This window comes from Sporobolomyces salmoneus (assembly GCF_050403485.1).
Source record: "Sporobolomyces salmoneus JCM6883 DNA, S_salmoneus_JCM6883_v1_ctg47, whole genome shotgun sequence".
NCBI classification, from domain to species: domain Eukaryota; kingdom Fungi; phylum Basidiomycota; class Microbotryomycetes; order Sporidiobolales; family Sporidiobolaceae; genus Sporobolomyces; species Sporobolomyces salmoneus.
Genome location: NW_027481116.1, coordinates 85,211 through 112,231, shown reverse-complemented (window position 1 = coordinate 112,231; position 27,021 = coordinate 85,211). Strand labels below are relative to the sequence as shown.

General features: G+C 51.8%; 9 protein-coding genes across 9 annotated transcripts; 5 read left to right on the top strand and 4 right to left on the bottom strand.

The window, feature by feature from the left end:
- Positions 1 to 1,181: 1,181 nt before the first annotated feature.
- TRS23 (TRAPP subunit TRS23) lies at positions 1,182 to 1,739 on the bottom strand (the record flags this gene model as incomplete). Its single annotated transcript, XM_076633943.1, has 3 exons — positions 1,182 to 1,351; positions 1,420 to 1,581; positions 1,664 to 1,739. The coding sequence occupies 3 exons, from the start codon at positions 1,737 to 1,739 to the stop codon at positions 1,182 to 1,184; spliced, it is 408 nt and encodes a 135-aa protein (XP_076486106.1).
- Positions 1,740 to 1,994: 255 nt separating this feature from the next.
- On the top strand, positions 1,995 to 4,410 carry ELP3 (Elongator subunit ELP3; the record flags this gene model as incomplete). The annotated part of the gene is made up of 11 exons (XM_076633942.1): positions 1,995 to 2,249; positions 2,358 to 2,428; positions 2,515 to 2,569; positions 2,639 to 2,746; positions 2,810 to 3,015; positions 3,083 to 3,116; positions 3,184 to 3,309; positions 3,382 to 3,623; positions 3,685 to 4,031; positions 4,097 to 4,295; positions 4,368 to 4,410. The coding sequence occupies 11 exons, from the start codon at positions 1,995 to 1,997 to the stop codon at positions 4,408 to 4,410; spliced, it is 1,686 nt and encodes a 561-aa protein (XP_076486105.1).
- Positions 4,411 to 6,787: 2,377 nt separating this feature from the next.
- Positions 6,788 to 8,668, bottom strand: RPT1 (proteasome regulatory particle base subunit RPT1; the record flags this gene model as incomplete). Its single annotated transcript, XM_076633941.1, has 8 exons — positions 6,788 to 6,806; positions 6,880 to 7,194; positions 7,260 to 7,636; positions 7,699 to 8,229; positions 8,309 to 8,346; positions 8,417 to 8,458; positions 8,526 to 8,539; positions 8,655 to 8,668. 8 exons carry the CDS (start codon positions 8,666 to 8,668, stop codon positions 6,788 to 6,790), a joined length of 1,350 nt encoding a protein of 449 aa, XP_076486104.1.
- Positions 8,669 to 8,817: 149 nt separating this feature from the next.
- JCM6883_004283 (uncharacterized protein) lies at positions 8,818 to 12,462 on the top strand (the record flags this gene model as incomplete). Its single annotated transcript, XM_076633940.1, has 10 exons — positions 8,818 to 8,982; positions 9,075 to 9,518; positions 9,595 to 9,674; positions 9,740 to 10,487; positions 10,547 to 10,848; positions 10,922 to 10,994; positions 11,069 to 11,224; positions 11,334 to 11,550; positions 11,620 to 11,772; positions 11,840 to 12,462. The coding sequence occupies 10 exons, from the start codon at positions 8,818 to 8,820 to the stop codon at positions 12,460 to 12,462; spliced, it is 2,961 nt and encodes a 986-aa protein (XP_076486103.1).
- Positions 12,463 to 14,946: 2,484 nt separating this feature from the next.
- JCM6883_004282 (uncharacterized protein) lies at positions 14,947 to 17,371 on the top strand (the record flags this gene model as incomplete). Its single annotated transcript, XM_076633939.1, has 7 exons — positions 14,947 to 15,396; positions 15,456 to 15,757; positions 15,831 to 15,903; positions 15,978 to 16,133; positions 16,243 to 16,459; positions 16,529 to 16,681; positions 16,749 to 17,371. 7 exons carry the CDS (start codon positions 14,947 to 14,949, stop codon positions 17,369 to 17,371), a joined length of 1,974 nt encoding a protein of 657 aa, XP_076486102.1.
- Positions 17,372 to 19,624: 2,253 nt separating this feature from the next.
- JCM6883_004281 (uncharacterized protein) lies at positions 19,625 to 20,701 on the bottom strand (the record flags this gene model as incomplete). Its single annotated transcript, XM_076633938.1, has 2 exons — positions 19,625 to 20,406; positions 20,467 to 20,701. 2 exons carry the CDS (start codon positions 20,699 to 20,701, stop codon positions 19,625 to 19,627), a joined length of 1,017 nt encoding a protein of 338 aa, XP_076486101.1.
- A 1,039-nt stretch (positions 20,702 to 21,740) lies between these two features.
- JCM6883_004280 (uncharacterized protein) lies at positions 21,741 to 22,972 on the top strand (the record flags this gene model as incomplete). Its single annotated transcript, XM_076633937.1, has 2 exons — positions 21,741 to 22,041; positions 22,110 to 22,972. The coding sequence occupies 2 exons, from the start codon at positions 21,741 to 21,743 to the stop codon at positions 22,970 to 22,972; spliced, it is 1,164 nt and encodes a 387-aa protein (XP_076486100.1).
- Positions 22,973 to 23,263: 291 nt separating this feature from the next.
- On the bottom strand, positions 23,264 to 24,712 carry JCM6883_004279 (uncharacterized protein; the record flags this gene model as incomplete). Its single annotated transcript, XM_076633936.1, has 5 exons — positions 23,264 to 23,436; positions 23,509 to 23,708; positions 23,770 to 23,903; positions 23,970 to 24,317; positions 24,377 to 24,712. The coding sequence occupies 5 exons, from the start codon at positions 24,710 to 24,712 to the stop codon at positions 23,264 to 23,266; spliced, it is 1,191 nt and encodes a 396-aa protein (XP_076486099.1).
- A 1,118-nt stretch (positions 24,713 to 25,830) lies between these two features.
- On the top strand, positions 25,831 to 26,827 carry JCM6883_004278 (GLTP domain-containing protein; the record flags this gene model as incomplete). The annotated part of the gene is made up of 6 exons (XM_076633935.1): positions 25,831 to 25,860; positions 25,985 to 26,069; positions 26,134 to 26,192; positions 26,269 to 26,387; positions 26,460 to 26,595; positions 26,663 to 26,827. 6 exons carry the CDS (start codon positions 25,831 to 25,833, stop codon positions 26,825 to 26,827), a joined length of 594 nt encoding a protein of 197 aa, XP_076486098.1.
- Positions 26,828 to 27,021: the final 194 nt, after the last annotated feature.

Sequence of the window (27,021 nt, the reverse complement as noted above, 5' to 3'; positions counted from 1 at the left end):
GGAAGCGACGAGTGCGAAGGAAAACTCACACGGATACCGTAGGAGCTGAGATGGTGAGGAGATCGGAAGCGTAAAGCTGAACCTTGTCACCTGCGATGAAGGACGCCAAAAATCCTTCACCTAACTGAAAGGAGGTCCCTCGTCGTCCCTGACTCTCCTCCAGCTTGGTTGAAGACCCGTCGCCCTTCTTCCCACATGACAAGGTTCAGCTTCGACGACTTCAAATCTCCTTCGTGACTCTGCCCCGTCTTCGGTCCAGTCTTGATAGCTCCTGGGTGGCTTGTCGAATGAGTTGAGATTAGGATTCGAGGGAAAGTCAGGATTCGAGGGAAAGAACAACAGAGAGGGGAGTGCTTTGACCGCTCGAGTCAGATTCAAGTTTCCTCCAAGTCGGTCCATTCCGGTGCGATTCAAGCAAACGCGTGCGTAGGTCGCTTGAACGCGAGCCCGATAATGGACCGACGTTGGCGGAAACGCATATCTGATTCGAGCGTTGAGAAGGAAAGAGTTCTAGAGTTGAACCTGAACGACTCAAGTGTCAGTAGCGATCAGGAGTGACCAAGTGTGAGAGACTTACGGCGAGTTCGACGAGACGAAAGAAAGAGGGAAGTGAGGCAAAGGGAAGAAAGAGTAGTTTTCGCTCGACCCTCCTTTTTTGATCAGACTTGACCGCGGAGTGCGACCGGACATCGACCAACGACGAGACCAGACTGTCTTCAAGTTGATGAACGCCCAATGTTGGCAACCGAGGTCGATAGAACGATCGATTCGAGGACAGCTTGGAGAACGGGAAGGGAAGGGAAGAAGTGCTCGAGGCGAAAGGGCATAGTTGCCAGAAGAGACCAGAGAAGTCGGCGATGACGAGACGACACGTCGCAGAGTAAGAGTGTAAGGTATGCCTCACTCGAGACAGCTGTCTTCTTTCATATTGTTCAAGTTGCAGACTATTTCTCATCTAAATGTGGTCAGTGAACTGAGCGGGCGTCCTGATAGAACAGCAGAAGACACGTACTTGTTTCGTACAAGTAGAATAACTGGCACAACAGAGAGATAAAGGGAGGGTATGGGAACTACTGTGGAAATGAACTGATGCGGGTACAGAAGAAACGGGAAACGAAAACAGCGAAAACCGAAGGAAGACACATAACGAGAGCGAGTGTCAGAGAACAGCTCCTCAAGATCTACCCTCTTACAGCTGTGGCCATCTTCTGATCAAACACTTCCGACCTGATCGGCATCTCAACCGTGTAGAACGGGTCCTTTAACTGATCCGCGTAGCATTCGTAAACCCTTTTCAATACTGCTCCAGGATTCGGATGTGAGGGAGTCGTCAACAGCACGAACTTGATCCCTATCACATCCGGGTTGGTTGTCAGTAAGCCAGAGAGACACGAAGGGAGGGAACAGAAGCCGGCGAACCTGTCGGAGTTTGGAAACAAGTCATTTTGAACGTTTCAGCTTCGATCGTTTCCACGCCGGAGCTGCCGGGTACTGGGCTGATTCGAGCGGCGATAGCATGGATGGAATGGAACGTAGAGGCGAGAATAAGGTAATCGTTCGAGTTTAGTTGCGAGAGACCCTCTGTTATCGACGATCCGCGTCAGCGTCGGAGCAGCGGCCCTGATACCCTACTCAGGATCGCAGGGAAAAGAGCTGAGCGTACCAGCGTAGGTTCGAGAGTAGATGAGCCCTCCCGCTTTGTTGATGATCCACAATCCGAAAGAGGTCGAGGAAGACATGGCGTAGTTCTGTTCTGCCCTGTATCGTAACGCTAGATCCGACTGAGAGAGACTAGAGGCACTTTTAGGAAAGTCGCGATGAGGGAGGAAGCGAAAGAACAGTCGGTTTCATCTTGTTTCTTGATCTCTCACCCTCCGGCAACCGAATTTCGACTCTACAACCAAGGAGGAAGCACAGAAGCTAGCTCTCTACTCTACTAGCGCATCCGTTCAACCCTGGTCCTTCTCCTCGACGAGAGCGCTTGATCAAAAAAGATGGTCTCCAAAGTTCCATCCCTCACCGCGGCCGAATCTACGATCGTAGTATGCTCCGACATCGTAGCTCACCTCCTCGAAGCGCACGAAAAGGGACAAACGATCAACCTGAACGCGTTGAAGACTTCTATCGCGAAGAAACATGGGTCCAAGGTTGTTCCGAGGTTGGTGGATATCATTAGTGCAGTGCCTCAAGAGAGTAGGGATTTGCTACTACCGGTATTGAGAGCGAAACCGGTTAGGACTGCTTCAGGTGTGAGTTTTCCGTTTCTCTCCCTCTTTTCGACTTTCGTTGAGCAGGAGCAGTGCTGACTCGTCGTCATATCGCTCCGTTGGTCGCTCCGTTGGTCTTCGTGGGAATAGATCGCAGTGGTCGCGGTGATGAGTAAACCTCACAGGTGTCCTCATATCGCAATGACGGGAAACATTTGCGTGTAGGTTTTTACTTTCCTCTCCCTCCTCGCCACTGCAGCTCCCACCGGTGCATGAGCTGACTCTACCCTCTCCTTTACTATGACAGATACTGCCCAGGAGGTCCTGATTCGGATTTCGAGTACTCCACTCAATCTTACACTGTATGTTTGCTCTCGCTTGGCTGAGTCTGCATCACGAGATGAACTCATGTTTCCGTGAGTATTGTATAGGGATACGAACCTACTTCTATGCGAGCTATCCGAGCACGTTACGATCCTTACGAACAATCGAAAGGTCGTGTCGAACAATTACGAGGTCTTGGTCATTCTGTCGATAAAGTAAGTGTTCCTTCCTCTCTCTCAGTCCCCCTCGTGCCCCAGACTCATTGCCCGCTCTGTCAGGTCGAATTCATCATCATGGGAGGAACATTCATGTCTCTTTCGGAATCCTATCGTTCAGAATTCGTTACGGGATTACACAACTCTTTGTCTGGATACACGGGTACCGACGTCGACGAAGCGGTCAAGTATGCGGAGATGGCGAAGACGAAATGTATCGGAATCACGATTGAAACGAGACCGGATTACTGTTTGAAACCTCATTTATCGTAAGTCTCTCCACCTTCTCCCTTCTGGAAACCGGATCGTGTAGAACTAACGGGACTCCGAGCGTAGATCTATGTTGAGGTATGGATGCACTCGACTCGAGGTAAGTCTTCATTGTTCTTCGGTTCCTTCGCACCTTTGCTCATTCACCTGCGTTCTCTCGGCCATAGATCGGTGTTCAATCAGTATACGAAGATGTGGCGAGGGATACGAATCGAGGTCACACAGTTCAAGCGACATGTGAGGCGTTCCAGATGGCGAAAGATGCAGGATTCAAAGTCGTTTCTCACATGATGGTGAGCCCTCATCTCTCTCGCTCATTATCTCCCTTCCGCCGCTTTAGACCTGACATGTGATGTTTGTTCCAGCCTGATTTGCCGAACGTCGGAGTCGAACGAGATATGGCTCAATTCCACGAATACTTCGAAAACCCTTCATTCCGATCCGACGGACTCAAAATCTACCCGACCCTAGTCATTCGAGGTACTGGATTGTACGAGTTGTGGAGAACGGGAAGGTACAAGAACTACAGCCCGAACGCGTTGGTCGATATCGTTGCGAGAATTTTGGCACTCGTTCCTCCTTGGACCAGGGTTTATCGAGTTCAAAGGTGAGCTCTCTTGTCTTCTCGTCAGCTGGTGCTCAGCTGAAGACCTGTGAGCTTCACGTAGAGATATTCCGATGCCGCTCGTTTCCTCGGGAGTCGAAAACGGTAACCTTCGAGAACTCTCGCTCGCTCGAATGCGAGATTTCGGTTTAACCTGTCGAGACGTCCGATCCCGCGAAGTGGGTCTCCACGAGATCCACAACCGTGTGAGACCAGAAGAATTGGAGTTGATCCGAAGGGACTATGTCGCGAACGGAGGATGGGAAACGTTCTTGAGTTATGAAGATCCTGAACGAGATATCTTGGTCGGATTGTTGAGGTTGAGGAAATGCACGAAGGAGGGAACGTTCAGGGAAGAGCTGGTCGGTAAAGATGGAGAATTGAGGAGTTCAATGGTCAGAGAATTACACGGTACGCCCTCTCTTTTCTCCCACTCTGCCGCGAGACTCTAGCTAACTCAGAGTGCCTCGAATCAGTCTACGGAACGGCTGTACCCCTCCATTCTCGAAACCCGACGTTGTTCCAACATCAAGGAATCGGTACTTTGTTGATGGAGGAAGCGGAAAGGATCGCTCGGGAAGAACATGGATCGCAGAAATTGGCAGTCATCTCAGGAATCGGAGTGAGGAACTATTACGCGAGGTTGGGATACAAGCTGGATGGACCTTACATGTCGTTCGTTCTCGCGCTCTTTTCGCTTTGTTTATAGTTCACGAATCGCTGATCCACACGCTTTGCTCGACGTAGGAAAATGCTCGAAGATCAGATGGAGGAAGACAACCTCTTCTAGATCCTCACCTTTGTCTCCGCTCAAGTTCACTCTCCGCTCGCCTCTTCGCCGCTCCTCCTTTCACCCTCAACACTTTCCTTTCTCTTCTCGCGTCTTCTCTCCAGTCAATCGTTCTACCTGTGTGTTGCAATCACCAAAGTTTTATCATTGAGCGGCTCACTGCTAGTGCTCCGGACGCACTCCGCGGTCTAGGCTGGTCAAAAAGAGGGTCGAGCGAAAACTACTCTTTGTTCCCATTCCACCACTTCCCTTGTTCTTCTTGTTCCTCTCGCCACGCTCTTTGTACGTCTCTCGCTTTGTCACTCCTGATCGCTACTGACACTTGAGTCGCTCAAAATCAGCTCTCAGTCTCTTCCCTCTCGACGCTCGAACCCCCTTTGATCGCTCGAATCAGATATGCGTTTCCACCAACGTCGGTCCATTATCGGGCTTGCTTTCAAGCGACCTACGCCCGCGTTTGCTTGAATCGACACCGGAATGGACCGGCTTCGAGGAAATTTGATTCTGACTCGAGCGGTCAAGCTCCTTCTTATCGATCCTCCCGCTAACTCTCGACCCTCAACTCGTTCGGAACGTCAACAAGAAGCTATCGACCATCGACCGAAGACGGGGCAGAGTCACGAAGGAGATTTGAAGTCGTCGAAGCTGAACTTGTCACTCGCGAAGAAGGGCGACGGGTCTTCAACCAAGCTGGAGGAGAGTCAGGGACGACGAGGGACCTCCTTTCAGTTAGGTGAAGGATTTTTAGCGTCCTTCATCGCAGGTGACAAGGTTCAGCTTTACGCTTCCGATCTCCTCACCATCTCAGCTCCTACGGTATCCGTGTGAGTTTTCCTTCGCACTCGTCGCTTCCTGTTCGCTGTGCTCAGCTGACTCATCCAGCCCAAGCAGCTCGATCGTCGTCACTCTCAGGTCGATCCCTCTCGAATCTCGCTCACAATCCCCCTCCTCTCCTTCGATTCGGTTGCTCCTTTCAGATATCCCTGAGGGCGCCAATGGTCCGTCGGATCGCAATCGTATCCGCTGATCTTGCCAAATCTTGTCTGCTTCAGCCCTCGAAAGCCATGCAGCAGACAATCGTCGGAGGGGCAGCCGATCGGTCGCGATCTTGAGACTGTCGCGGTGTCGGGAGTATCTGAGCGGAGCAGCCAGAATCGTTTCCCTCCTTCCTTGACACCACTCCCTCGACGTCATCTCTTCAACGCTCGATATCTCGGAGGACGTTGGAACCCATCGAGCGCTCGAAGCGTGCAATGATAGGGATTCGACGGACGAGGCAAAGCTTTGCTAGTCGTGTCGAGGACTGTCATTCTTTCAGTCCTCGCTCGGCTACTAAGCTTTGACCTCTGCGCCGTGGGTCCCAGTCATCGCAGCGCTTCGAGTCTTCGTGTGAGTTTGTCCTACGCTTCGACCGGTTCCTCTGCCTTTCCGGTGCGCATGAACACTGTCCTTCACTTGTGAGTACCTTCCACATCTCTCTTCTCACCCTCGTCTGAAGCTGATTTGTTCCTCGTCGCTGTTTCGCATGAAGCTCGATCGATTCGATCCCTTTCTCTCTTCCTTGGTTGCTCTTCTCAGTTGGTCCGGTGCACTCTGAGCTCGGAAGCGCTCCCGTATTCAGTCAAAAGCTCTGTCCTGTGCTGCTGATTGTCGAACGTGGTGCTTTCCGAGGTCGGGGTGCACGGCTTCAACTGATCGGAGCAGCGAAGGTTCGTCTTCATCTATCTCCCTTCGTCCTATCCCTACCTTTCTCCTTTCACTGGGTCTATCGCTTCGCTCAGCACCGGTTGTCTCTCAGGAGGGGGAGGTATAGAGTCAAGGAGATCCCACGGAAAGCGGGAGCGTTGAGCTGGAATCAAGAGAGTTGCTTGCTCGTCAAACTACGATTCACGTACAAGGTCTCACGACTTGTGAGTCGATTTCGTCGGCCGGCTATAACGAGCAGGCCATCTAGGTCCTGTTCTCTCCTCGTCACGCGCTTCCTCGTCGAATCGTCTCCAACTCCCATCTCCCTTCTCTCCTTTGCCTTTAGCTTCTCTTTCGTCTTTCTCAGTATAGACACTTCGAGACTACACCACTCTCGTTCTCTCGTTCTGTGCAATTCAGCTCGCTTCAGTTCTTGTATCAGACATCGCGAGGAGATCGAGAAATCGCTGCCCTTGCACGAAATCAAGCGATCCAGACAACGGCAGCGGTTGAAGTATGGGCTATCATTTTTGTCTTCTCTCACACGATTCACCTCCTCTCGAGCGCGCGAGCAGACGAGAATTTAAAACTGTTTCGATTTCGGTACAAAACATGAGAGGGAGAAGGGAGGAAGAGCTGCGAGGTAAAACGAGACGAGTACGAGGTATAGCGAGACAAGGAGAGTCGAAGTCTACTGGTAGTTGGCGTATCTGTAGAAGAGTAAAAGAGAGTCAGCAATTCGGAACGCGACTCGAAACGAAAGAGAGAAAAGATTGAACGCACAAAGCAGTACTCGAGAATTTACTTCCACTCCTGATAACTTTCTCAACACTCTTCAAGAAGTCCTCCTCGGTCGCGACCTTTCTCCTCGCCCTGATCGCGAACATTCCCGCTTCCGTACAAACACTCCTCAACTCCGCTCCAGTTGCGTTCGGACATAGTCGAGCGATCAAGTCGAATCGAATGTTGCGGGAGACGGACATTGAACGGGCGTGGATTCGGAGAATGTGGGCGCGACCGGCGGCATCGGGAGGTGCGAATTCGACTCGTCGATCGATACGACCGGGTCGGAGGAGTGCGGGATCTAATGTATCCGGTCTAGAGAGAGCGTATAGCCGTCAGCTGGAGTTGCGACTCAGAGAGACTAGAGTAAAAGAGCTCACCGATTCGTAGCCATGAGAACTTTGATGTTTCCCCTCGCATCGAATCCATCCAACTGATTGATCAACTCCAACATCGTTCTCTGCACCTCGTTATCTCCTCCCGCTCCATCGTCATGTCGCGCTCCTCCAATCGCATCGATTTCGTCGAAGAAGATGATGCAAGCTTTTTTACTTCTCGCCATTTCGAACAATTCTCGTACCATCCTGGCCCCTTCTCCTACGTATTTTTGTACCAATTCGGAACCGATGACTCGGATAAAGGTTGCGTCGGTACGGTTGGCGACGGCTCGGGCACAGAGAGTTTTTCCAGTTCCGGGAGGACCGTAAAGCATCACTCCTTTCGGTGGATCGATTCCCAACTCTACGAACCTTTCCGGCTGAGTATCACAATAGAGGGTCAGTCATAGTCTTCGAATGTGAGAAAGAGGAGGGAGCGTACGGTTAATAGAGGAGTTTCAACGACCTCCCTCAATTTCTCAATCTGTTCTTTGCAACCTCCTACATCCTGATACGTTACATCCGGTTTCTCCTCTACCTGCATCATCGTGACACTCGCATCGATCTTTGGCGGTAACGGGATCATGATCTTATAATCCTGACGATCTACTCCAACCCTCATTCCTTCCTCGATATCCGTCGGAGCGACTCGATCTCCCAGAGCGACAACGAATTTCGCGATCTGTTTCACATTGATGACGTACTTGTCCTGTTCGTCTGCGTTCGGTTTCGCGCCAGGAGCGAGTTGAGGAGGAGCGGACGAAGGATCGAGTTTGATGATTTTCGTACATCTCGCGACTTGTAACGGATGTTCTTCCCCCATTCGTTGTTTGTCCGCCGCGAGATCCCAGAGATTAGGGGGTGCGAGTCCAGTGTCGAGTTCTTTGACGCCCATCTTCTCGTTGACCCGTTTTTGAATCTCTTTGATCTCCGTATCGATATCTTTCAAGCGTTTCGCGTAGGGTCCTTGTCCCTGTTCGATCGTACATCGGCGTCAGCTCGTCTTTCGCGGTGCAGGAGGAGAGGAGAGAGTAGAGGAAAGGGAGAGTTACGTAGGTTCTCAAGATTTGGATATCTTCATCGTCGAGAGCTACATGGGGCGCATAGGACTCATTAGTGACAGCTCTCGAAGCATAGCTAGCTAAAGAGAGGTCTCATACGATTGATCTTTGCTTCATCTTTCTTGGTCGGATCAGACTTGTCTAGAGGTCGCCACGAGTAAGGACAGTCAGCTCGCCATCTGCAGTGCGGAGTAGTGAGATAGCTTACATTTCTCCCAGTCACTATACACGCGAGAATGGGTTTGAGAGATGGGAGTTGAGAGAGAGGACGACGTAAGCGATGAGAATCCAACTCTCCTCGAAGCGAGCTGGTAGGGGATCATGAAGAAGTACTCACGCTTTTGGTGGCATTCTAGTAGTATCGAAGTTCGTTTGCGTGGGTGAAGGTGGAGAGGAAGAGAGCGACAACTCGTCGTCACCTTTTCGTCCAACTCCACCAACTCCCGACTTCTCGGTACACGCGACTACAACCCCCGTGCTCCAGCGAGAGAGAGTGCGAGATGAACTTCCTGTCATCGCTCTCGAGCGCGGTCATCTCTGCTTCTTCGGCGGCACTCTCGAATGTCAGTTCACAAATCCCGGGAGTTTCAGGTTACTCTCTCGGGGAGAAAGTGAATGAATATCAAGGGAAATCAATCTGGACTCTGTATAACGGGATCAAGAGGGTGAGCTTCTTACTTCTCCTCCTCCTCTTCTTTCCTCCCCACCTCTCCCTCTCTCCCTCATGAGCTGAACCTCTCTCGATTCGAATACATAGGACGATCAATCCCAAGTCTCGATCTTCTCGTTCGAGCTCAACTCCCCTTCCCTCTCGTCAACCCCGCTCGAAACTCGTCGACACTTACTCGTGCTCGCTCGCAATTCATTCCGTAAACTTCGTTCGACTCGACACCCAAACATTCTCAAATTCCTCGATGGATCAGAATCAGATTCCTCAGTATGGATCATTACGGAATCGGTCGTTCCCCTCTCTGCTCAACTGGATTCGGGGACGATGGGGGAGGAAAGTAAATTGTTTGGATTGTTACATGTAACGACGGCACTCGGGTTCCTGAACAAGGTAGAGGAGGGAGGTGGGAGTAAGAGCGTACATGGTGGATTGAGACGGACGTCATCGGTTTGGGTGACGAAAGGAGGGGAATGGAAATTGGGAGGGTTCGAGGTTTGTTCGAGATTGGATGATCACGAAGGGGCTATGTGGGCCAGTCGAGAACGCTCTTCGCTTCTGTCTCATGAAGTACATTACCTTCGTTGATTGACGCAGTTCGAGTGCGCAGAGTCACGGAGGATCTTTACCGGATTCAAGGAATTACGCTTCTCCAGAAATTCGGAAAGGTGGTTGGACTGCGCTCAAAGAGTGAGCTCACACCTTCCTCTCGTGTTCAGTCTATTGAGCTGAACATTCTTCCGCTGAGCTTGTAGATACGATCCATCAGTTTACGATTCGTGGTTACTCCATCTCTTCATCTACGAGATCTTCAATGGACCTCTCCCGAACTCTTACCTCTCTTCCCCGGATTCTCCCTCTTTGCCCTCGACATCACGCGGTCAAATCCCTCAATCGATCTTCCCATCGTGGAAACGACTTGGCTCTCAAAACCCCGTCGCTCGTCTCAAAACTTCTACTTTCCTCGAGCTCGGAAACTCCCTCAGTGATGGAGGAGGATGGTGGACGAACAATCGGCTCGTCAAACTGTCGAACGCGTTGGAGAACTTCAGTTTATCGTCAGAGAATGAACAAGCGACTTTGATTCGAACCCTCAAAGCGATATCCTCTACTTCGACACAAACGAATGGAACGCCTTCAGCTACAGCTTTACCGACAGGATTCCTGTTATACAAGATCCTCCCCTCCCTTCTTCATACCTTCGAATTCTCCTCCTCCTCTCCAACCTCGTCCTCTCTCCTCCCTCTCATCCTTTCTCTCTCTCAACCGCTCTCTTCCTCTGAATACTCTCAACTCGTCATCCCCCCTCTCTTGCGAATGTTCCAAGTCCCCGATCGAGCGATGCGAATGGCGCTCCTCGAAGGTCTCGAAAAGTACAGTGACAAGCTCACAAACAAGGAAGTCGTTGAGAAAGTTTGGCCACATTTCGTTACTGGTTTCGGGGATTTGGTGCCCGTCATCAGGGAGGTTACGGTCAAATCTGTACTGTTGATCGCTCCGAAGGTGAGTCCTCTCAACCATTCTTTCTCAGAAACAAAGCCTCACCTCGTTTCGTCATTCAGTTGAGTGACAGGATCCTCAACAACGACCTACTCCGCTACCTCTCAAAAACCCAAACCGATTCTGAGCCCGGAATCCGTACAAACACCTGTATCCTTCTCTCGCGCTTATCTCCCCATCTCTCCTCCTCTACCCGATCAAAAGTGCTCATTCCGGCCTTTGCGAGGAGTCTGAGGGATCCATTCGTACATGCGAGGATTGCGGGATTGATGAGTTTAATGGCGGGGACGGAAGGATGGGAGAAGGAGGATTTGGCGGGGAAAGTAATTCCGAGCGTTGGGATTTGTTTGGTCGATAAAGAAAAGTAAGCCCCTTTCGTCCACTTGCTCTTGCTAATGATGGAGAGATGGGACTGATGAGGAAGTGTGGTTGGCTAGAGCGGTGAGAGATCAAGGATTCAAAGCGATCGACATGTTCGTGAGGAAATGTGAACAACTCACCGCATCTATGGTCAGTCTACCCTCTCTCCTTCTGTCTCTGTCACTCGTCGTTAGCTGATTCCTGAGTTCCGTTCGTTCATTCAGCCGGAAACTGCCTTGCCTCCTCCGAGCGCATCAACGAACGATTCAAGCCCTTCGACTCCGAGCCTCGGCGGCGTACCCTCAGTTGGACTAGCGACTAACGCAGCTGGAGCGGCGGGTGTACTCGCTGGATGGGCGTTTGGCGGAAGCGCGAAAAAGGTAAAACTGAGGTCTCCCTTTTCGACTTCAGTTCTCGTCCCGTCGACGGTGTCAGCGTGCGCATTAGTGTGACTATACTGACGATTTGCCCATACTCTGATGGTACTAGCTCTCTACGGCGGAACTTGCAGCTCCAATCGAACGAAGAGTTTCGACTCCATCTCTCCCAACAGCAACATCATCCGATCCGAACGTCGCTACTCTGCCTCAGTCACAAGATGGGACGTTACCGGGAGGATTCGCATTCGAGCCGCAAGTCGCTGCTACAACGAAAGAAGATTGGGGAGGGGACTTGATGGACGTGAACGACGACACGGAAGACTGGGGTTCGTTTTCTGCTCTTCATCCCTCTCTCGTTCGTCGGCACATGGGCTGATGTGAGCAAGGGCGCTCAGATGAATTCGAATCGGGACAACCTAAACCTCCTACGAAGATTGATCCTCTCGCCGCGAGATTGAGCTCGAAACCGAAACCTGCTGGGAAGAGGATCGGAGGATCGATGAGGCTGGGAACTGCGAGCAAGAGTTCGGCTTTACGAGTACCGATGGGTGAGTTCCGACTTCTTTCGTATCTCGCGACTGGTTGAACTGACTGACTCTTGTGTGAGAATCTCAGATATGGACGCTACGGACTCTTGGGACCTCGATCTCGACGGCGAATCGTCTTCACCCGCTGCTGCTGTCAAAGGAATCAAACCGAAACCTACTCCTGCTTCTTCCCTTTCCCTTTCTGTCGCGAGTTCCCCCTCAACTACAAATTCCCCTGTTGCTTCACGGACGATCCCGGTCAAACAACCGCAACCGAGAGCTTCTACTTCTCAACAACGCCCTCCTCCACCCCCAGCGATCGTTGTTCCCCGAATCGACGACCTCAACACAGATCTGAGATCTCCTTTACCGCCTCTCGCTACTCCACCTCTCGCGCCGGTCGCACCTTCAACTTCGACTGTTCCTCCTCCACCTCTAGTGCCGCCTACTCCGACAGAACCCAGAATTCCAGTCTCTCCTTCGATTCCCGCTCCCGTTCCTCGAACCGAATCCATCGAGAGTTCTAGTAGACCGGCCACTCCAGCTTCTCCCGCACTTTCAACCTCGACAACAACGACGAATGGCGGAGGAGGAGGAGGTGGAAGTCCAGCGACTGCGACGTTGACGAAAGAGGAGAAAGCGGCGAAAATGGCAGCCGCAAGGGAAGAACGGAGAAAGAGAATGGCAGCTGCGAAAGCTGGGAACAAGTAGAGGCGGTTGCTTAAACGTGTGTTGTAAGGAATAGGCTCGATTTTACGACGCGACAGATACAGCTACGGAGGTTGTAGGACCGGAGAGAAGAACAGGAAGGTAGAACAATCTCAAAATCGAAACATTTCCGCCAACTACCTCCTCTAATCACCCTCATCTAGCCGACTGCCCTGAACCTCCGCGCTCTCGATCCATCTGATCCATCTAACGTCGTTTCCAACGCAGCCACGACGGCCTCGAGCTTTGACTCGATGCCTCAAAGCTCGAGGCCTTTTTCTCGTCAAGCGGAATCACCTCGAAGTCCCTCCTTTTCTTAGGGATAAACGCCTCGTTGGTGATAGTCTCGGTGGGAAGAGCCGAGGCATCATTCCGGTCAGCTCGAATGACAACTTGGCGAGAGGGCGGAGGCCAGGTAGAATTAGAGGGCGGAGGGAGGTGCGTCTGGACGGGCTTGTGACGTTGTCGTTCGTCACGAGTTCTAGGGCTCTCAAGTACTTTCAGCTTGATCCGCTCGGATCGATGGTGGGGTTCGGGCCTGGTGAAGAGAATTCGTTCACTGCTTAAGTCGCTTCTACTCGAGACAAAATGGCCGTTCAGAAATATCGGGTAACTCACTCTTCGTCGCTAGGGAGTACTCCGAAGCCCCCACACCCTGCCAGACCAGGGATCGGAGCCATAAGTGCGTCTTGATCTTCCTCCCATCGTTCCTTTTCCGCTCTGCTGATTCTCCGTTCGTCTCTGTGTAGTCAATTCCACTTATCAGCTCCCACCCTCGCTCGGGACTAAACCAGAAGAGTGCGAACTCACTCTGGAGAAGGGTTGGATTTCGAGAAGCCTTGAACGAAGCGTTTGAAGACTTCCGGATTCTTCCACTCTGCCTCAGGGGCACCGCAATACGGGGACCTCTCGGAGGAGACCATGAGATGAGAAGAAGAGCGCGGGAGGAGAAGAAGGAGAATGGAGAAGCACGAGACTTGCGCTTTGATCGCGTGAGTTTGGATCCTTCAATCGAGAACCGCGGAGGACGAGGCTCCTGCTGTAGATCTGACCCATTCAATTCAAACGCAGGCAAGACGAGCGTAGTCACAGACACCATATATCGAACCTCGAGAGAAGAGCAATTCGAAAAGGAAGAGAACGAAATCCAGTCAATTTCGCCAAACCACTTCCCGTCTAATCCACCAACCTCTCTACTACTCCGCTCGTCACATCTCTGGTTGGTCATCTCACATTCTTGTCCTGTGCCTCCACGTCGACGAACCGCCAGCTGACCCTTGACCTCGCGTAGAGTTCCTGCTTTGCGGAATGTATGGCTTGCGTCTTTCCTTTTCCTGTGGTGGAGTCAAAGGACGAGCCGGAAAAGTGGGAACGGGTTCAAGAGAAGGAGAAGGGGGAGATTCGAAAGGTCGCGAGAGACGAGCCTGGACGTAGTGAGGAGGGTGGCAAGAGAGGGGCAGGCCACGATTGACATCCCTCCCGAGCATGAAACTTTCGAACGATTGCCTCGATTTGGGTCTGGCGGAGAAAGAAAAGAACATCGTGAGTACTGTGTTTCTCGCTTCCTGTCACAGAATCTTCAACTTCTAACCCTTACACTTCACTTTGTCCGCGACTTCCAGAACGTCCAGCACCAGGAATCCATTTCGCTAATCCTCCCTGCTGCTTCTTCTCACGGATTCGCTGTTCTCTGCATACAGCCGATACGGAGTTAGCCTTGCGGTCAGTAGTGACTTCGAGAGGAGATCAAAACGGTACTCACTTTGGTAAAGTCTCTTGAAACCTCGAGAAGTGAGCGAAGTCCCTCACGACCGCCGGCTTGTTGAACTCGCTGACATATTTGTCTTTGCGTAGGGCTCCGTTCACCATAGAGGACAGTGGTACGAGCAGCTTTGAGGGGGGAATGACAGAAGGTAGAGAACAAAGGGGATGATGAAGATCGTATCTGATTGCGCTTTGATCGCGTTGTTGGGACCTCTAGCCGCGGAGGCCGTGGGTCGTCATTCTCGTCTCTGTCGCTCCCGTCTCGGACGACGACAGGCAGATCTCTATCGAAACGTTTTCCACACAGAAAAGCAACTATTTACGGTGAATAATACTGGCGAAAGGGGGTGGGGGATACAGACAAGGGAGGTATAAAGGATACGTGAGTACAGATCGATGAATAGGTCCACAGACAGGAAAGGAAGAGAGAAGAGAAGAGACTAGATACAAGCAAAGGGAAGAGAGAGGGATCCGGAATAAGAAGAGGGAGTTTTAAATGGTTCCATTCGATATCCGTTTTCGACGAGATTCGGCGATGAGGGCATCGCGAGCATCGATCGAAGCACGGTTGAATCGTACGCCATGAGGAGAAGGAGGGGAAGAAGTCAGGATCATGTCGAAATCGCGAATGTCGACGGGGGTTTCAGGTCTAGGTTTGTAAAGTAGAGGAGATGCGACAGTGAAGGTCGTGGAGGATGAACGGGGACTGAAGAGAGGGTCGTAATGAGTCGATGCGGAGGAGGAAGAGGAAGCAGTGGAGAATTGGCGCCATCGTTCCCGGTTGTAATCCTCCGATTCGTCTTCGTCAAAGTAGGAATCGAGGAGGGAATCGACGTCGGATTCGAGAATGCCTTCGTCTTCGGGAACGTCTTGGCTCGTACAGGCAGGGCACAGTCGAGACGACTTGGTCTCCCTCTCATCCTTTCTCTCTCTCAACCGCTCTCTTCCTCTGAATACTCTCAACTCGTCATCCCCCCTCTCTTGCGAATGTTCCAAGTCCCCGATCGAGCGATGCGAATGGCGCTCCTCGAAGGTCTCGAAAAGTACAGTGACAAGCTCACAAACAAGGAAGTCGTTGAGAAAGTTTGGCCACATTTCGTTACTGGTTTCGGGGATTTGGTGCCCGTCATCAGGGAGGTTACGGTCAAATCTGTACTGTTGATCGCTCCGAAGGTGAGTCCTCTCAACCATTCTTTCTCAGAAACAAAGCCTCACCTCGTTTCGTCATTCAGTTGAGTGACAGGATCCTCAACAACGACCTACTCCGCTACCTCTCAAAAACCCAAACCGATTCTGAGCCCGGAATCCGTACAAACACCTGTATCCTTCTCTCGCGCTTATCTCCCCATCTCTCCTCCTCTACCCGATCAAAAGTGCTCATTCCGGCCTTTGCGAGGAGTCTGAGGGATCCATTCGTACATGCGAGGATTGAGGGATTGATGAGTTTAATGGCGGGGACGGAAGGATGGGAGAAGGAGGATTTGGCGGGGAAAGTAATTCCGAGCGTTGGGATTTGTTTGGTCGATAAAGAAAAGTAAGCCCCTTTCGTCCACTTGCTCTTGCTAATGATGGAGAGATGGGACTGATGAGGAAGTGTGGTTGGCTAGAGCGGTGAGAGATCAAGGATTCAAAGCGATCGACATGTTCGTGAGGAAATGTGAACAACTCACCGCATCTATGGTCAGTCTACCCTCTCTCCTTCTGTCTCTGTCACTCGTCGTTAGCTGATTCCTGAGTTCCGTTCGTTCATTCAGCCGGAAACTGCCTTGCCTCCTCCGAGCGCATCAACGAACGATTCAAGCCCTTCGACTCCGAGCCTCGGCGGCGTACCCTCAGTTGGACTAGCGACTAACGCAGCTGGAGCGGCGGGTGTACTCGCTGGATGGGCGTTTGGCGGAAGCGCGAAAAAGGTAAAACTGAGGTCTCCCTTTTCGACTTCAGTTCTCGTCCCGTCGACGGTGTCAGCGTGCGCATTAGTGTGACTATACTGACGATTTGCCCATACTCTGATGGTACTAGCTCTCTACGGCGGAACTTGCAGCTCCAATCGAACGAAGAGTTTCGACTCCATCTCTCCCAACAGCAACATCATCCGATCCGAACGTCGCTACTCTGCCTCAGTCACAAGATGGGACGTTACCGGGAGGATTCGCATTCGAGCCGCAAGTCGCTGCTACAACGAAAGAAGATTGGGGAGGGGACTTGATGGACGTGAACGACGACACGGAAGACTGGGGTTCGTTTTCTGCTCTTCATCCCTCTCTCGTTCGTCGGCACATGGGCTGATGTGAGCAAGGGCGCTCAGATGAATTCGAATCGGGACAACCTAAACCTCCTACGAAGATTGATCCTCTCGCCGCGAGATTGAGCTCGAAACCGAAACCTGCTGGGAAGAGGATCGGAGGATCGATGAGGCTGGGAACTGCGAGCAAGAGTTCGGCTTTACGAGTACCGATGGGTGAGTTCCGACTTCTTTCGTATCTCGCGACTGGTTGAACTGACTGACTCTTGTGTGAGAATCTCAGATATGGACGCTACGGACTCTTGGGACCTCGATCTCGACGGCGAATCGTCTTCACCCGCTGCTGCTGTCAAAGGAATCAAACCGAAACCTACTCCTGCTTCTTCCCTTTCCCTTTCTGTCGCGAGTTCCCCCTCAACTACAAATTCCCCTGTTGCTTCACGGACGATCCCGGTCAAACAACCGCAACCGAGAGCTTCTACTTCTCAACAACGCCCTCCTCCACCCCCAGCGATCGTTGTTCCCCGAATCGACGACCTCAACACAGATCTGAGATCTCCTTTACCGCCTCTCGCTACTCCACCTCTCGCGCCGGTCGCACCTTCAACTTCGACTGTTCCTCCTCCACCTCTAGTGCCGCCTACTCCGACAGAACCCAGAATTCCAGTCTCTCCTTCGATTCCCGCTCCCGTTCCTCGAACCGAATCCATCGAGAGTTCTAGTAGACCGGCCACTCCAGCTTCTCCCGCACTTTCAACCTCGACAACAACGACGAATGGCGGAGGAGGAGGAGGTGGAAGTCCAGCGACTGCGACGTTGACGAAAGAGGAGAAAGCGGCGAAAATGGCAGCCGCAAGGGAAGAACGGAGAAAGAGAATGGCAGCTGCGAAAGCTGGGAACAAGTAGAGGCGGTTGCTTAAACGTGTGTTGTAAGGAATAGGCTCGATTTTACGACGCGACAGATACAGCTACGGAGGTTGTAGGACCGGAGAGAAGAACAGGAAGGTAGAACAATCTCAAAATCGAAACATTTCCGCCAACTACCTCCTCTAATCACCCTCATCTAGCCGACTGCCCTGAACCTCCGCGCTCTCGATCCATCTGATCCATCTAACGTCGTTTCCAACGCAGCCACGACGGCCTCGAGCTTTGACTCGATGCCTCAAAGCTCGAGGCCTTTTTCTCGTCAAGCGGAATCACCTCGAAGTCCCTCCTTTTCTTAGGGATAAACGCCTCGTTGGTGATAGTCTCGGTGGGAAGAGCCGAGGCATCATTCCGGTCAGCTCGAATGACAACTTGGCGAGAGGGCGGAGGCCAGGTAGAATTAGAGGGCGGAGGGAGGTGCGTCTGGACGGGCTTGTGACGTTGTCGTTCGTCACGAGTTCTAGGGCTCTCAAGTACTTTCAGCTTGATCCGCTCGGATCGATGGTGGGGTTCGGGCCTGGTGAAGAGAATTCGTTCACTGCTTAAGTCGCTTCTACTCGAGACAAAATGGCCGTTCAGAAATATCGGGTAACTCACTCTTCGTCGCTAGGGAGTACTCCGAAGCCCCCACACCCTGCCAGACCAGGGATCGGAGCCATAAGTGCGTCTTGATCTTCCTCCCATCGTTCCTTTTCCGCTCTGCTGATTCTCCGTTCGTCTCTGTGTAGTCAATTCCACTTATCAGCTCCCACCCTCGCTCGGGACTAAACCAGAAGAGTGCGAACTCACTCTGGAGAAGGGTTGGATTTCGAGAAGCCTTGAACGAAGCGTTTGAAGACTTCCGGATTCTTCCACTCTGCCTCAGGGGCACCGCAATACGGGGACCTCTCGGAGGAGACCATGAGATGAGAAGAAGAGCGCGGGAGGAGAAGAAGGAGAATGGAGAAGCACGAGACTTGCGCTTTGATCGCGTGAGTTTGGATCCTTCAATCGAGAACCGCGGAGGACGAGGCTCCTGCTGTAGATCTGACCCATTCAATTCAAACGCAGGCAAGACGAGCGTAGTCACAGACACCATATATCGAACCTCGAGAGAAGAGCAATTCGAAAAGGAAGAGAACGAAATCCAGTCAATTTCGCCAAACCACTTCCCGTCTAATCCACCAACCTCTCTACTACTCCGCTCGTCACATCTCTGGTTGGTCATCTCACATTCTTGTCCTGTGCCTCCACGTCGACGAACCGCCAGCTGACCCTTGACCTCGCGTAGAGTTCCTGCTTTGCGGAATGTATGGCTTGCGTCTTTCCTTTTCCTGTGGTGGAGTCAAAGGACGAGCCGGAAAAGTGGGAACGGGTTCAAGAGAAGGAGAAGGGGGAGATTCGAAAGGTCGCGAGAGACGAGCCTGGACGTAGTGAGGAGGGTGGCAAGAGAGGGGCAGGCCACGATTGACATCCCTCCCGAGCATGAAACTTTCGAACGATTGCCTCGATTTGGGTCTGGCGGAGAAAGAAAAGAACATCGTGAGTACTGTGTTTCTCGCTTCCTGTCACAGAATCTTCAACTTCTAACCCTTACACTTCACTTTGTCCGCGACTTCCAGAACGTCCAGCACCAGGAATCCATTTCGCTAATCCTCCCTGCTGCTTCTTCTCACGGATTCGCTGTTCTCTGCATACAGCCGATACGGAGTTAGCCTTGCGGTCAGTAGTGACTTCGAGAGGAGATCAAAACGGTACTCACTTTGGTAAAGTCTCTTGAAACCTCGAGAAGTGAGCGAAGTCCCTCACGACCGCCGGCTTGTTGAACTCGCTGACATATTTGTCTTTGCGTAGGGCTCCGTTCACCATAGAGGACAGTGGTACGAGCAGCTTTGAGGGGGGAATGACAGAAGGTAGAGAACAAAGGGGATGATGAAGATCGTATCTGATTGCGCTTTGATCGCGTTGTTGGGACCTCTAGCCGCGGAGGCCGTGGGTCGTCATTCTCGTCTCTGTCGCTCCCGTCTCGGACGACGACAGGCAGATCTCTATCGAAACGTTTTCCACACAGAAAAGCAACTATTTACGGTGAATAATACTGGCGAAAGGGGGTGGGGGATACAGACAAGGGAGGTATAAAGGATACGTGAGTACAGATCGATGAATAGGTCCACAGACAGGAAAGGAAGAGAGAAGAGAAGAGACTAGATACAAGCAAAGGGAAGAGAGAGGGATCCGGAATAAGAAGAGGGAGTTTTAAATGGTTCCATTCGATATCCGTTTTCGACGAGATTCGGCGATGAGGGCATCGCGAGCATCGATCGAAGCACGGTTGAATCGTACGCCATGAGGAGAAGGAGGGGAAGAAGTCAGGATCATGTCGAAATCGCGAATGTCGACGGGGGTTTCAGGTCTAGGTTTGTAAAGTAGAGGAGATGCGACAGTGAAGGTCGTGGAGGATGAACGGGGACTGAAGAGAGGGTCGTAATGAGTCGATGCGGAGGAGGAAGAGGAAGCAGTGGAGAATTGGCGCCATCGTTCCCGGTTGTAATCCTCCGATTCGTCTTCGTCAAAGTAGGAATCGAGGAGGGAATCGACGTCGGATTCGAGAATGCCTTCGTCTTCGGGAACGTCTTGGCTCGTACAGGTAGGGCACAGTCGAGACGACTTGGTGAAGGTCAGGTCCTGACATTGACAGGTCGAGAGGTTTGTGCAATCGAATTCTTCCGACGATGAGTCGTCCGACCAGTGAGACTGGGGCGACGATTCAACGGCAATTTCATCCTCGTCCTCCTCCTCCTCCACTGAGTAGTCGAAAGAGTGAATTGAAGAAGCAGAGGAAGAACAGGACGCGATCGAAGAGGAAGAAGTGTAACAGTCGTCTCGGGTTTGCGAATATTCGGGAATGGATTCGAGGTAAGAGTGGCGGTTTGCGAGATCTCGACGATCTTTTTGGCACACGACGAGGTGGTGAGAGGACAGAGTCAAAACCGGTAAGGGATTTGGCGTCTTAGGCGAAGGGGTGGAGTGCATCACGTCTGAGAAAGAGATGGAGTCAGTCCCAAGCGTGCGAGAGAGACGAGTAATTGGTGACTTACAGGTCTGTCGACGAGCTCGCTTGATAGTCGAAGCGGCATCGACGGGGAGAGGAGGAAGGAGTCGTTCATCGCGTCTCGGGGAAGCGACTCCAGCGAGGTTCAGGTTTTCAGGTCGACGACGACGACTGATCATCCCTTTCAAAGTTGACAACAACTTGTTTGAACGATGGCTGTTCGATGTCGAAGGAGAGGTATTGCTCGCGAACGTGACCGGAGGAGAGGAGGAGGTGTCCATTGAGGTTGAGGAGGAGGAGGAACTTTGAAACTTGCGCATTGATTTCTGGAAGAGAGGAGGTTTGAAAGGAGAGAGAGAGGGGGAGGACGAAAGGAATGTTCTCCTTTCATAGAAGAGTCGTTCAATGTGAACGTGTGAGAGCTTTGCAGGAACATTCGACCGTAGCGCAAGAGAGAGAGAGAAAGAGTCTCCCGCAGGAGGCGATTTTGTTTATTCTGCGAAATGAAAATGAGAAAGAGAATTGCCTTCGCAGGGCGGTTCTGACGTCTATCGAAGAGAGGAAAGAGCGGGACCTGAAAGCTTGATTTCTGCCAGCGATCCGACTTCCCCCCTCGCACTGAGGTAACATTCCTTCGATGCCAGTTCGAATCAGAATCCTCCCTTTCTCTTCACACGTCAAGCGCAGACCTTTTCTCACGAGTTACTGTTCGCGTCAACGTCAGCTCGAGGGAGGGCGATACGAGAGTCGTCAGATTACAGGTCGGAGGAACGAGCGAGTTTCTTCGAACGATGTCTTTTCGAGCGCGGCTTCTGTTCTATCGCACCGCCTCCCTTGTTCCGGCTGATCAACCATGGAGTCCCGCTCGAATGAGGTATCACGCCTAATTCGGCGGATACGGTACAGACCTCGAATCATTACCGGCTCCGAGCTCATTCACTCAACTTCCCTCTCGAGCTCTTGGCTCTCTCAACTCACTCCCTTCCGACGAAGGAATCGAGAGCAATGTTGGATGAAGCGACTCAGAGAAAGTAGACCTACGTATCGGCTTCCGGGTCGTACCTTACTGTATGACTCTAATCTTTAAATGATTTCGCATGAATTTTCCTGCAAGCTTCTCCTGCACTGAATCGCCTCGAACTCGAAGCTCCACCAACTCGTTTAGAGAGATTCGACAATGCGCTTTCATAGCGACTATAGAGAGATTCGAAGTTGTCACTCACCTCTCTCTCTCGTTTCATCACTTCACCTCTCTCTCAAGCAACTAGAATGACTCCTTCATCGTCGTCCTCGTCGAAGCCACCTCGCTCCAGGTCGTCCATGTTCATCGCACCCGTTCGAGCGACCTCACCTTCGACACCAACGAACGCGAAACCGACTCTTCTGTCGAAAATCGGCGCACTGAGACGAGTTTCATCCTTTTCCTCCCTTTCGTCGCGAACTCCTTCCCCCCCAACAACGCCGACTGCACCTACTTCTCCGACTCTCAGTGAATACGATCCATTACCGCAGGACATTCCAAGGAGTAGTTCGGTGATGAGTTGGTTCTCGAGTGACGAAGAAACGGATTCGAGTCGAAAGCCGTGGAGGATTCCGAGGTTGAGACGTAAGACCAGAATGTGTGAGTCATCGAGAACTGTCTATGCTCATCGATGTGGAACTGACTTTCGCCCGCTGTTCGACCTACAGCGCCCAAGAACCCTACTTTCACCTTCACCACTTCTCCATCCGCTTTCTCGTCAGAGGAAATTACCCCTTGTTCCTCCCTCGGCGCTCCTCTACACCTCTCCTCCGAGCCGACTCTCCTTCCCGCAGTACACCCTATCGAGCTAGACCTCGCACTCGACTTCGATTGCGCTTTCCCTCGACCTTACGATTCCGATGACTCGGATCCTACCTCATCTCCTCCCTTCACTCCTCAATTCCACTCAATCCCACGGTACCTCGAAGCTCCTGTCGTTTTGAAGAGACCGAGAGAAAGCGTCTGCTGGTACGGAGATGAACGAGAAGAGGAGGAGGATTCTCGAACTCTTTACGGTCTATCCTTGACTTCCTCAAGCGACGCTAGCCCCGGTCTCTCCTCCCCTCGATCATCGATCAGTCGACGAAGCCCCGAAATGACTGAGGAAGAGGACGAAGATTCTACCTTTGGCAAATTCGAACGCGAGGACGAAGCGAACCCCGAGCTCGACGAAGAAGTTTGTCGAAAATTGGCCGCGTTCAGGATCCTGCCGACTCCTCCTGCTCTCGTAGCTACTCCTCGTTCGACTCCCCATTCCCTACGATCTTCAAGCTCGGAAGAATCCCTCCTCGATCCTCACTTTGATTCCCCTTCGACTCCTTCTCCCTCGGCGCTCTATTCTCCGACCTTTTCGACGTCGCCTTACAGCCCGAGAAAACGTACGCGAACGACTGGATTCTCGTTCCCCTTACCTCCCACTACCTCGTCGACGAACGCTCCTCCTTGTCAGAAAGAGATTCCTCAAATTTCCTTCCTCGGTCTAGAAATCGAAGAAGACGACGATTCGCCTTGGTTCGATTGTAACCCTTAGTTTCCCCAAAAGCATCCTTTGCCCAATCCTCGTTCGTACTGTATCTGTTGTCGTTTGTTGTCGGTTTTAGCGGTAGTTTTCATTCTGTTCTTCGTTTAGTCTTCAGTAGGATGTAACCATAGTCCTGGGATTCTGATACTCATCTCGCTTCGATCCTGATCCTGCCAAATCCGTGTCGAGAGAGGGCGTCTTCGTGCGGCGAAAGAGGGTGAAAAATGGAAGAATATGAGATAACAATATCGACAACAACAGAGCACGTACCGATGCATGCATACAACGCGACGAGACGCTCTAACCTCTACCTTGCCCACCGCCGTGACCGTTGCTCAAAAGATCTTGAAACAACTTCCAGAGGACGCTGAAGATGATTCCCTGCAATCCGTTCGCGAGTAAACGAGTCCTGAGTCCACGACCGAATAAGCCTTTCAATCCTTCTTTCTTGATGATCTCTCTTGTAGCTTGACCTGTGAAATCCCGCTCGAGAATCAGTAAATCCGCATTCGAAGGAGTTGATTCCTCAGATAACGAGTGCTCACGGTATCCGATATCTTCCTGAGCGGTCTGTCTGAACGTCTTGACAACTCTCAAACTGTTACTGATCGTGTCCGAGACGACTGAACTGATGAACCCGATCAAAGCTTGTCGAGAAAGGTTGAGGAGGATAAACCCGAAGTGAGAGTGGTCGGGCGCGGAAGGGAGGGGGAGATGGAGGGATAGGTAGTTGTATGTCGCGAACCTGCTCGACGACAAAAAAAGAGGTTAGTACGGATTCAGGAAGGAAGAAAAAGGAAACGCACCATGGGAAAGAACCGACGAAGTTCGCAGCGGCCGTCGCCCAGGCACCAGACCAGAGAGTACCGGGTCCATAACGAACTATTCGTTCTTTCAGGACGACGAGAGCTTTCTTGTTCCCCTCCGTTTGCATCGTAGTCTACCACATCGCGTTCCGCTTTCAGCTCTTTTCACTTGCATCGAGGTGGAGTAGACTGAGACTAACCTTGAGAGTGTCCACAGGCATAAGTACCATCCTGAACAATGCACCCAACAAACTTCCTGCTGCCGTTTTAACTCCGGTCGGTAATCCCTTCAACCACTCGTGACTGTTCAATAAAGCGAGAACTCCTGCGTTGCTCGCTGTATCTCCGAATCGAGCGACTGGGCCTTGGATCAAAGCGGGAAGGAGACCCGCGTAGAGTCGAGAGTGATGGCCGTTCGAGGAGGAGAGGAGCAGGCGGTAGGAAGAGACGAAGGAGGTTCCGCCGTGACGGTATTGGTAGTTCATAATCGTGCGGAGAGGGAGAAGGAGGAGAACTTGGAGAACCATTGAGAGAGCGCCGGCGAGACCCTGCAGAGAGAGGAGGAAGATGAGCTCGGCACGGGAAGAGAGCTGCGAGAGGGACTCACTCCACCGCCTGCCTTTTTGAACGCTCCTTTCCAGTCGAACTCTCCATTACCTTTCCTGATACTCTGTACTATGCACACGACTACGACGATCGAGATCGACGCCCAGATGAGGAGGAATTGAACAGTCCGTCGGAAGAGGGATTTTTCAGATCGAGGAGGGAGAGTCTTCGCTTGGTCATTGCCATTCTCATTGGCTGTCTCGGGATCGTTGACGGGTGCTTTAGAACGAGCGGAAGAAGGGAGAGTGAATGAAGGAGATGATGATGAAGCCGAAGCTGGTTGCAGGAGCGGGGTTCTTTCTGTAGAACAAGCGCTAGGGGCAGATGTATCTGCCATGTAGTCGGATTGAGGTATCGGTAAGTTACGCTAAGCGGGAGTGGAGACGAAGGAAGAGCCTATGCTTTCGCTGGAGCTTAGTCGTTCTCGGCAGACTTTCGCCAGACTTCTCTTGCTCAGCGAAGCGCCAGCAACTCGAAAGGCGTCGCAATCGATGTTGAACGCCGAGACAATAGCGAAGAGGGAGAAGAAAAGCCAATTTCGCAAACGAGTCGACAAGCGAGAATTCCTCGCTGAGGAGCTGCCCGCCCTGGCTCCGTTTGAATGGAGTTACTAGGCTGAGCGTTCTCGTCGGCCCTGGACGGGTGGATCGCTCCCCAGCCCCCGTTCCGTTTGCCCAGACAACCGATTTCTTCGTTTTTCACCCTTCAGCCTCATTCGACGATGCCTGTTGCTCTCGCTCTCTCTGCGCGACTCCTCGATCGACCTGCCTCGTTCACGATGCTCGGCCTGTACTTCATTGAACCCCTCTGCCATTTCTACAAACTCCTCACTCCATTTAGGCCTGGATGTATTTACCTCGGATGCTGTCAACCGACGGTGTTTACTCATCAGTCTCTGCTTACTTGGACGAGTAGATAGAGAGGGTGCGACTCACTCCTTCCATTGCTTGCCAGCGTTGTGCGAATCCCAGAATGCCGAAGTTACCTTGTCGTATCCGATTCCGAAGGCGAATGCTCCTGATCAATCCATAAATCCATGCAGAGCGGGTAGAGATTCACAGCGGGTACGAGGGAGGGGTCGGAGGGTTTCATCAATCGAATCGGAGAGGGAAGGAGAAGAAGTCAAGAAGATTCAACGTCAGTGGACCCGAAGAAGAGGGGAGGGTACAGATTAACAAGGAGAACTTACCGAAGAATACGGTACCAACGAAGACCGAGTTCTTGGAGAAGAGGTTGGCGAAAGATTTACCGATCTAATAGATCAAGGTCCAATCAGTAAACGCCCGAACAGAAGCGACGCGCGGTGCACGAGACAGATTGGAGTATTCTGGCTCACCGCAGGCATGTTTAAGGAGGAGATTGAAGATGTGGGAGAAGCGGGAGAGGCGAGCTGCGATCGGAATTCGGAACTCGTTCCTCTTCTTCCGCTACCACAACCTATACCAGCGATACACTATGTCTACCTACTTTGAAACCGTTCAGAAGGTACGTCCAATGCTCCTTGACTCTCCCGTCCCGGTCTCTAAGATCGTGTCGGAACACGTCTTTATTCAACGTTCGCGCGTTCCTCTCCTCGCTCTCACTCACCATGGATCGTTCATTGTCGTAGTCATTCGCCGATGTACCAGTTACGGAAGAAGGAGTCGATACCCTCCAATTCTTGGAAGCTACTCAAGGATTGATTGGAATCTTCGGTACACTCCCCTTCTCTCTCCGTACTCCTTTTGGCTACATGCTCATGCTAGAGGGTGAGTACAGATCTGTTGGGAAGTGCGGCTTTCTCGGTCGTCAAGAACGATATGAACGGAAACGTCAAGGTAAAACCTCTCACGCGACTCTTATTCTCGCAACTGACCTCTCGTGCTGACCGTTCCTCGTCAATGTGAATCGTAGAAAATCCGGGATCGATACGAACAGAACCCTTCGGCCAACTCGACTCTCGAGAAGCTCGTTGATGGCGAAAAGGGAGAGAAGAAGAAGACCGCGACGGAAGGTTTACTTTGGTTACTCCGGTAAGTCCTTCCCTTCAAGACTCCCTCTATCTTGTTCTGATACCGAGTGTCTTGTCGTGTGCTGCGATTTAGAGGATTAAAATTCACTCAAACGGCGTTACAACGATCTCAAGCGAACAAGGCGGAGGAATTGAACACCTCTTTCCAAGGGGCTTACGATGTCACTTTGAAACAACATCACTCGTTTGTTGTTCGACCTGTATTCTCCGTAAGTGTCCCCCTCTTCTTGCACTCGCACGGCAGCAGGCTGACGATCGCGAGAGTAATTTATGTAGTTGGCGATGAAAGCGTGCCCTTACCGAGCTGATTTCTACGCCAAGTTAGGACCTCCTACGAGTAACGTAGATGAGGAATTGGTTAAATGGAACTCGGCGTTAGGCGAAATTATCGCGAGAATGGAGGCGTTCTACGCAAAGGGAAACTATGCCAAGGGCATGTAAACACGCACACGAACTTGATTGTGTGTATGTAGTGTCAAGGAGATGCACAGAGGCAGAGAAGGAGGACAGGTAGAGAGAAAGGAGTGAATCGCTCGGTTTCTCTTCGTTCTTATTTTTATTCAGTTTTCCAGGATCCATTCTTCTCGTTCATTTTTCTAGTTTGCAGTAGACGTTCTCAGTGTTGAATAACAGGC